The 10203-nt window shown below is 41.9% G+C and overlaps 1 protein-coding gene across 1 annotated transcript; it reads left to right on the plus strand.

Moving 5' to 3' along the window:
• Window positions 1-8520: 8520 nt before the first annotated feature.
• On the plus strand, window positions 8521-9588 carry LOC102187039 (melanoma-associated antigen B16-like). The gene has a single exon (XM_005700949.2). It carries the CDS (start codon window positions 8521-8523, stop codon window positions 9586-9588), a length of 1068 nt encoding a protein of 355 aa, XP_005701006.2.
• Window positions 9589-10203: the final 615 nt, after the last annotated feature.

Here is a 10203-nt window from a genome sequence, read left to right on the forward strand (position 1 = left end):
ACAATATTTGCAGTCCAGAACAGGATAACCTGGTACTGCAATCCATGTTTCTTAGGAAATATGAAATAACTCAGTAGTAAAGTCATTTCCCCCAAGAAATTTGTATAAATAAATTAAATACTGGTCAATTCTTACCTTTCCTAATGCTTTTTAATGTCATTTTGTAAAACCAAAGATATCTATTTGTATTTAGTTATAAAGAATATTGGAGAAATTTAATCTTAATAATTAGATACCAAGTTCATTGGTTCATTTATCTCCAAAACATTCAGAGTCTGCTCTTTGGGAGACACTGTGCCATTGCTTGAGTTGCTCAGATTTTTTGTGTGTAGACATTGTAAAAGGTGAGATAGCAGGGTAAACAAAGAGGGACAATTTTAAAAAAGGAGTTAGGAGGCATGTGTGTGCATGCTCAATCACGTCTGACTCTTTGTGACCCCATGGACCTCTGTCCATGTAATTCTCCAGGCAAGAATACTGGAGTGAGTTGCCATTTCCTTCTCCAGGGGATCTTCCCAACCTGGGGATTGAACATGGGTCTCCTGTATTGCAGGCAGATTCTTTACCATTTGAGCCACCAGGGAAGCCTACTATTAAGAGATATTTCTAAGTATAAAGACAGGTCAACTTAAAAAAAGTATCAGCAGATACCTGCTTGACTTTATCTTATAATCTATAGGCAATGCATTAGAATATGTAACGAATCCATACATCTTTTCCAAAGGAATGCCCAAGACAGAAGTAGCAATAAATTTATAAATGACAATCATCAATCAGATGAAATAATTTAGGTGAAGCTTTTCTCTCTTGAAGAGATGGGTCTGGGCAAGTGGTCAGGAAGGAAATACAATGTGTTTTTAACTTAGCATGAAAAATAATGTTCAGTTCCATGCTGCTCACCATAGTTCTGTTTTTGCCACATAAACCCTGTACTTCAAATTCCTGTCTGAATGCTGTATTAAAACTCCACTTCTGACCTTTGTTTGGAATCTGTTACTTTTGTTGCCACCTCTTGTTCACTATCCTCTGAAGCTTCTAGTTCTTTCTCACTGTCCCCTGACACTTCGGTTGCCCTCACGCTGTCCATTGAAGCCTTGACTACCTTCCCACTGTCCCCAGAAGTTGCAATATCCTTCCCGTGGTCCTTCTAGCTCTGGTCGCTCTGTGGCCACAGAAAGCTGCCAGCACTTTTCAGTGAATCATGCCATTTTCCTTGTACTACTTTTACGGATGTAGTAGGGATATCAAGGCAAGCACACTGCTTTCCTTAGAGAAAGACCATTCCCTTCACTTTGAAATCGATATCCTCACTCAGTTGCTCTTTAAATTCTTTCCAAGCATAACTAATGTTTGGCATTTCAGTTGAGCACTGCAGGATCATCACCACAAAGCCCACATCTGAGTTGATTAAGAAGCGCTGGAAGAATAAATGGGATTCTATTCCCATCACATTTGGATACTCTGGCATGGTACTGCATGTAGGTCAATAATGACCTCTTGGTTTTCAGTGTGTCTGTAATCAAAAAGCTATTCCCTGGTGGCTCTTCTCTGGAACAATATAGTCCAGAGAATATAATTTCAGGAGATGCAGAGCAATGCAAGTCAGCATGAGTGATGATGTAGTGCAAGGTAAAATGAACAGATCATTGACTTAGATAGCATTCTCCCAATACAACACCAAGTCCCAGTTGTCACATTTTGAAAGTGAAGGCCCCAAAAGAAAAAAACTGCATGTGGAACATGGGGAAGAAGAGCTGGCATTTTTTCTATCCAGCTCATATCATCTCATGTACTTCTATTACTGACCTGATAGATATCCCCAGACTTATTCTTTCTCCTCCAGACTTGATACACTCAGTGACCATGGCTGCCAAATCACTTCTTGATAGAACATACAAAGATTTTGTTTGTTCCTTCTGTTATATAAGATCTATATGACCAATAGTTTTATAAGTGTTCTCAATCACAAAAGAAACAGAAATAAGTGATAATAGTTTTAAATAGTCTGTAAAATATAGGTGCAGATATTAAAGTCTTTTAAGAGAAAGCTAAAAGTATTTTTATAACAATACCTCAGCAAAAAGTGGCCACAAGGAAAGGTTTTGGCCTATAGAAAACTTCTCTTAATGATTTAAAGATATGATATTGACAGAATGAGAAAATTACCATTCTGTAGCCAGTAGTGGAGAATGGAGAATGGTCATAATTATCAGAGTATGAAGATCATAAAAAAAGAAGACACAGACATTATATAACTCCTAGAGGGAATGGCAGACCACTCTAGTATTCCTGTATGAAGAACCCCATGAACACGAGCAGTATGAAAAGGCAGAAAGATATGACACCAGAAGATGAGCCCCCCCAGGTCAGAAGGTGTCCACTATGCTACTGGGAAAGAGTTGAGGGCAATTATTAATAGTTCCAGAAAGAATGAAGTGGCTGGGCCAAATTGGAAATGACACTTAGTTTTGGATGTGTCTGGTGTTGAAAATAAAGTCCGATGCTATAAAGAAAAATACTGCATAGGAACCTGGAATGTTAGGTCTATAAATTGAGGTAAATTGAAGGTGGCCAAACAGGATATGGCAAAAGCGAACATCAACATCTTAGCAATCAATGAACTAAAATGGAGGAAATGGGCAAACTTAATTCAGATAACCATTATGTCTACTACTATGGGCAAGAATCTCTTAGAAGAAATGTAGTAGTCTTCATAGTCAACAAGAGTCCAAAATGCAGTACTTGGGTGCAATCTCAAAAACAACAGAATGATCTCGATTTGTTTCCAAGGCAAGCTATTCAATATCACACTAATCCAAGGCTATGCCCCAACCACTGATGCTGAAGAAGCTGCAGTTGACCAATTATATGAAGACCTATAAGACCTTCTAGAACTAAAACCAAAAATGGCATCCTTTTTCATCAGAGGAGATTGGAATGGAAATGTAGGAAATCCAGAGATACATGGAGTAACAGGCAAGTTTGACCTTGGAGTACAAAATGAAGCAGGGAAAAGGCTAACAGAGTTTTCCAAGAGAACTCACTGATCATAGCAAACACCCTCTTCCAACAACACAAGAGACAACTCTACACATGGACATCACCAACTGGTCAATACTGAAATCAGATTGATTATATTCTTTGCAGCCAAAGATGGAGAAGCTCTATACAGTCAGCAAAAACAAGACCAGGAGCTGACTATAGCTCAGATAATCAGCTGCTTATTGCAAAATTAAGGCTTAAATTGAAGAAATTAGGGGAAACCACTAGGCCATTCATGTATGACCTAAACCAATCTCCTATAATTATACAGTAGAGGTGACAAATAGATTCAAGGGTTAGCTTTAGAAGACAGAGTGCCTGAAGAACTATGAACAGAGGTTCATAACATTGTACAGGAGGCAGTAACCAAAACCATCCCAAAGAAAAAGAAATGAAAGAAGGCAAAGTGGTTGTCTGAGGAGGCTTTACAAATAGCTGAGGAAAGATGAAAAGCGAAAAGCAAGGGAGAAAGCAAAAAATATACCCAACTGAATGCAGAGTTCCAAAGAATGGCAAGGAGAGATAAAAAGGCCTTCTTCAATGAACAATGCAAAGATGTAGAGGGAAATAATTAAATGGGAAAGACTAGAGATCTCTTCAAGAAAGTTGGAGATATCAAAAGAACATTTTGTGTAAGGATGGGCACAATAAAAGACAGAAATAATAAGGACCTAATAGAGGCAAAAGAGATTAAGAAGAGGTGGCAAGAACACACAGAAGAACTATATTAAAAAGGTCTTAATGACCAGGATAACCACAGTGGTGTGGTTACTCACCTAGAGCTAGACATCCTAGAGTGTGAAGTCAAGTGGACCTTAGGAAGTATCACTACAAACAAAGCTACTGGAGGTGATGGAATTCCAGTTGAGCTATTTCAAATCCTAAAATGATGGTGTTAAAATGCTGCACTCAATATGTCAGCAAATTTGGAAAACTCAGCAGTGGCCACAGAACTGGAAAAGGTGAATTTTCATTCCAATCCCAAAGAAAGGGCAATGCCAAAGAATGTTCAAACTACCACACAGTTGTGTTCATTGCACATGCTAGTGAGGTTATGCTGAAAATCCTTCAGGCTAGGCTTCAAGCAGTACATGAACCGAGAACTTCCAGATGTACAAGCTGGGTTTAGGAAAGGCATAGGAACTAGAGATCAAATTGCCAACATCCGTTGGATCATAGAGAAAGCAAGGGAATTTCAGGAAAATATCTATTTCTGCTTCATTGACTACGCTAAAGCCTTTGACTGTGTGGATCACAATAAACTGTGGAAAATTCTTAAAGAGATGAGAATACCAGACCACCTTACTTGTCTCCTGAGAAACCTGTGTGCAGGTCAAGAAGCAACAGTTAGAACGTTACATGGAACAACAGACTGGTTCAAAATTGGGAAAGGAATATATCAAGGCTGTATATTGTCACTCTGTTTATTTAACTTATATGCAGGGTACATCATGTAAAATGCTTGGCTGGATGAATCACAAGCTGGAATCAAGACTGATGGGAGAAATATCAACAACCTCAGATATGCAGATGATACCACTCTAATGGCAGAAGGTGAAAAGGAACTATAAAGCCTCTTGATGAGCGTGAAAGAGGAGACTAAAAAAGCTGACTTGAAACTCAACATTCAGAAAACTAAAATCATGGCATCTAGCCCCATCACTTCATGGCAAATAGATGGGGAAAACATGGAAACAGTGACAGATTTTATCTTCTTGCCTTCCAAAATCACTGAAGATTGTGACTCCAGCCATGAAATTAAAAGATGCTTGCTCCTTGGAAGGAAAGCTATGATAAACCTAGATAACATATTAAAAGGCAAAGACATCACTTTGCTAACAAAAGGCCAGTATAATGAAAGATGTTATTTTCCCCATAGTCATGTACAGATGTGAGAATTGGACCATAAAGAAGGCTGAACACTGAAGAATTGATGCTTTCAAATTGTGGTGCTAGAGAAGACTCTTGAGTGTCCCTTGGACCACAAGGGGATAAAACAAGTCAGTCCTGAAGTAAATCAACCCTGAATATTCATTGGAAGGACCCATGCTGAAGTTGAAGCTCCAATACTTTGGCTGCCTGATGCAAAGAGCCAACTTGCTGGAAAAGACCCTGATGCTGGGAAACAATGAAGGCAAAAGGAGAAGAGGGCAACAGAGGATAAGATGGCTAGATGGCTCAAACTCTGGGACATAGTGAAAGACAGGGAAGCCTGGTGTGATGCAGTCCATCAGGTTATGAAGAGTTCAACACGACTTAGCAACTGAACAACAACTCCCAATGGAAATATAATACCATTTGGGGCATGCTCTTGCCAGAAAAACAAACATATTGGCCAAAAAAATACTGATCTAATCAGACTCATACATATAACTATTGATGATGGTTATGATGAGTGTCAGGGAAATAGGGTTCATAGTACTGTTTTGTGTACTATACTAAATGGCAGAGAATTTATATGTGAAATGATTTATTATAAAGATCATGCCTTTAACTTTGAACACCCAAGGGAAAGGCTATTTTTCAGCAGAACATAAAGTGAAGAGTAGGCCCATTATAAATATAAAATTGAAATCAGCAATCACAATCTGAAATACCAAGCCAAAGCCACATAGTTTGCATCAGATCTAGAGGCTACTTGCACCATATAATCAGGAAAAACTAATCAGCATGTTATGTAAACTTTTCCAAATCACACAAAAATATTTCAAATTACTCCACACATTCTAACAAGCAGGCTCCCCTTGATACAAAAACAAAGTAGATGAGGAGATTCAAGAAAATATTTAAGCCATTTTTTTAAAGTGGACTAGAAAACAAAGCTACAACAATAAGAATAGAAAAATAAAGCAAGAGTATAAAAATGCAAATAAAGAGATAATATTTATCATCTGCATATGATTTCTGTATATAGGGATGTGAACAACTTCACAAAACAGGGGTTTTCAAAATCATTAATCTCAGTCCCTCCATGTACAAAGCACACTTTTTAGTGGATAAAGTATGAAAGAGGCTGTCTTACTGGTGAAAGCAGAAATAGATGGCCATCACTTTTCTCTGACAGCCCACCCCCCACCTGGCCCCTGCCTGCCTTGTGCTCCAACTTCCCCTTTTTCCGTTGAGGCTGGAACATGACTCCTTCCAAGCACTGCAAGGACTGCAGTAAGTGAACTCATCAAGGCTTTGCTGGAATCAGACACTTCCCAGAAGGCCTTAGTGACAGTGAAGTCGCTCAGTTGTGTCTGACTCTTTGCGACCCCATGGACTGTAACCTGTAATCCCATGGCTTCTCTGTCCATGGGATTCTCCAGGCAAGAATACTGGAGTGGATTGCCAATTTCTTCTCCAGGGGATCTTAAATCATGAAAAACAAGCCAAAAAAGAGAACTCCATGAATGAGAACACAGGAGAACAACAACAGAGAATAAAGGGGGATCACACGCAGACGGGCTAGTGGCTGCTTTTCATCCTAAAAGCCCCTGTCAAGGCTGTCAGGCTGAGACACGCCCTCAGTTATGCTTCAGGGTTCTCAGGGGCAAGACAACCTTGGCAATGAGGGTCAAGACATCAGCTCAACAGAAGGAGGTATCAGGGGCTTGGCAGAACCCAATGTGAGGACTGCATACAAGAGCTACAGCCACCTTTGCTCCAAAACTGAGTGCTGGGTGTGCAGTGCCCACCCCTGCTGGTGGCTCTGGTGACGCCAGGGCAGGGGTCGCAGGAAGTCACAGCCCCTGACTTGCACCTGCAGAGAGTGAGGCTATGAGAGCTTGAATCCGAGGTGCGGACTCCAGTCAGCAACCGGAGGAACCCCAGGTGCTGTCAGGTGTCAGGTGAGCCTCTAAATGAGGACTGACGGGATCCCCTACCCCAGAAAGGAGTGCACCCACCTGATGAGAGCTCCACCCCAACCCTGGGAGACACAAGCAGGTTCAGGCTGAGCTACCACACGCTTCCTGTTTGGCAGTCTGATTGAGGTGGCGGCCTTTGTGCACAGGGCTCAGGGTCCCTGACCTACAGGTCCAAAAGCAGAGTTCCCTGAGTGAGTCTTGTGGGGACCCCCACACCCAGCCCCTCCACCCCACCCCCTACTCCCCAGAATAGCAGTGAATCACTGAGCCTTTGCAGGACTGTTGGCCCTGGGAGGCTCCTGGCTGGGGGTAGCTGGAAGTGCTGCTGATTTGCTTGGCCATTGTAGTCTGAGGGAGTGGAAGCCTTAGTCTGGGGCAGGTGGTGTCATGTCACCACAGGAAAGCATCTCAGACTATGCAGGAATCCCGATGAGGACCCCAAGTGATTTCTTAGGGAATCTTCTGACCCCAAGAAAGAGGATGTGCACAGTGTCTGCTCCTCTTGTCAGCTCTCCATGTCCTGTCATGAGGTTCTCCTCGCTTCCATCTTGGGGTTTCACCAAGATGAAGCCTTGATTGGAGGGGGGCCACAAGCAGTAGATAGAGTGGGCACATTACCAACCAGAATCCAGTTTGAGAAGCGGATGTGAGAATTGTGGGACTAATCAACCCAAGATGGAGGGGACTTCAAAGAGTCCTTCCCCTGTTATCAGCCCTAAGAAGCTCAGGGATTTATATAGGCAGAGGCCACCCCTTTTTTGCTCCTCAGTGTCTGGCTTTTGCTACTGGCACAGGGAAGCCCTTGTGGAGGTTGATGGAGTGTCTTTCCACAGTTTACCCTGAAGTAACTCAGAATGATACGGCATTCTTGTATGCAGAGGGATTGACATCAGTTTGCAGAATGGTCAGACCTAAAGCCCCACCAATAGTCAAGAGAAGGACCCTTAATGATAACTGAAGGAAAGTCAGGATCACAAAAAGTGCAACCCTGCTCCATTGTCACTGCAGAGAGGCTACAGACAGGGCTTTCAGGTGCCCTAATGCCCTTCTCCAGATCTCAGTAGGTGGAGGTTTTGTTCTGAGGAAGATTCCCATACTAGCATAAAAAGACATTCCAGGAATTGCCTGGATTTAAAGCAAGGCAAATGAGTGAGAACGTGGAGGACACTGAAACCATACTGATAATGTGCACAGAATCTAGCTCTGATGTCTACTCTGGGAAAACCCAGGTTGGGTTTCTCAAGGAGGTAACACCACACTTGCCTCTCAATTGTCTTAGCGGATATGATTTTGGTCTTAAAGGGACAGCCTTATGTTAGTATAGAGGAGGTGACCAAAGCCTTGTCCAATGACAAAGTGTGACCTGAGGAAGGACTAATAGAACCACACTCTTCCAAACAGAAGTGGCTCTACAGAGCCCACTCACAATTTCCTATTGTGTGTGATCCCTGAGAATTATCCACTCGAGTTGGCTGACTGTACCCTGAGGAATATTCACACTTCCTCCTTCATGTTTTTGGAGACTTATTTGCCACCAGGTCAAGAGACCCATGAAGCCATTTAGCACTGTTGTTAGAAGTCCACTGGAGGCAGCTTTTATCTGAGCCAGCACAGTGGAGCTTACCAGATGAGGCCACTCACATCTGCTTTCTTTCGCTTAGGTGGTGCTTCCCCTTTGTTCTCCTTCTTGACAATACTCTTGTCTGTTACCAGCAAGAGTCATCATGCCTCAGCATCCAGAGAGTCACAATGCTCCCATGATCAATGCCTTCGGACCTGCATCCAGTCTCAGTCCCTGGAAGTTGCACAGGTCTCCAACGCACTGGAGGAGACCCATCTCCCCTCCCATCTTCTAATGCCTGGCCATTTGAAGGAGTATCCCGGTGCTGGTATTCCCAGTACTCCTGAAGGTTGTCAGAGTTTCTGTGCATCTTCCACTGCCATTACAGCCACCTCATCCATCAAATCAGAAGAGGGCTACATGATCCAGGAAGAAGAGAGTAGTCCAGGCCCTTCACTGGCTCTGCTAGACCCCAGGAGTGTGCCTATATATGCTCTAGATGAGGAAGTGAATTTGCTGGTGAATTTACTGGTGAATTTCCTGCTGCTTAAGTATCAAATGAAAGAGTCGATAACAAAGGCAGATACGTTGAAGATTATCATCAACAAGTGTGAAGTCCACTTCCCTGAGATCTTTCTGAGAGCCTCTGAATGCATGAAGATGCTCTTTGGCCTTGATCTGATGGAAGTGGATTGTACCAATCACTGCTATCGTCTCCTCATCAAATTGGGCCTCATCTATGATGGGATAAAGCACAGTGAAGGGAGGCTGCCCAAGACTGACATCCTGATACTTATCCTGAATGTGATCTTCATGAAGGGCAACCGTGCCACAGAGGACAAAGCCTGGGAAGTTCTTAATGTGACTGGAATATATTCTGGGATGAATCACTGCATCTTTGGGGAGCCCAGGAAGCTCATCACTGAAGATCTTGTGAAGGACAAATATCTGGAATACTGGCAGGTGTTCAACACTGATCCTGCAGGATTTGAGTTCCTGTTGATCCCCAGAGCTCATGCTGAAACCACCAAGATTAAGGTCCTGGAGTTCCTGGCCAAAGTTAATGGGACTGACCCAAGTTCTTTCACATCTCAGTATGAGGATGCTCTGCAAGATGAAGAAGAGAGAGCCTGAGTCAGAAGTTGCCACTACAAGTTCTAGTGCCAAGGCTAGCAGCTTCTCCAACAGCTAAATGAGTCAGGGATAGTTTCTTCATGCATTGTTGGAAAAGGCAGTTAGTGTTTGTAGAATATATCTCTGAGGTGGGGCTGAAAGGAAGACAGTATTTGTGCCTATGTCTTCCTATTTTGTATGTTTAATTTTTAACTTTTTATTTAGTTATTTTGGTCTCATTAGTTATCTATTTTTTGATGTATGTACTATTCAAATATTGTTTATTTTGTATATTTTTTAAATGAATTTTTATTATTTCTTTGGCCACATTGCATAGCATGAGGGATCTTCTTTCTCTTACTAGAAATTGAACTCATGCCCTTGTGATGGAAGCATGGAGTCTTAACCACCAGGCTACCAGGAAAGTCCCTGTTGTTTCTTTCAATATAGATTTAATTGCCTTCAAAATCTTCAAGTTTTTGAATGATACTGGTCACACATTTAATGTTATAATGAGGTTTAAAGTAAGAGTTTTGTTGTTTCATAGAACAAATTGTGAAACTGTCTTACTTTGTCACCTGTAATAAGAATATGGCATTGCTATACACACTCTTAGAAATGTGATGGATCAGTATT

This window comes from Capra hircus (genome assembly GCF_001704415.2).
Source record: "Capra hircus breed San Clemente chromosome X unlocalized genomic scaffold, ASM170441v1, whole genome shotgun sequence".
NCBI classification, from domain to species: domain Eukaryota; kingdom Metazoa; phylum Chordata; class Mammalia; order Artiodactyla; family Bovidae; genus Capra; species Capra hircus.

Bases quoted from the DNA above. Each gene is read 5' to 3' on its own strand.
- LOC102187039 (XM_005700949.2), top strand. From the start codon at position 8,521: ATGAGGCCACTCACATCTGCTTTCTTTCGCTTAGGTGGTGCTTCCCCT.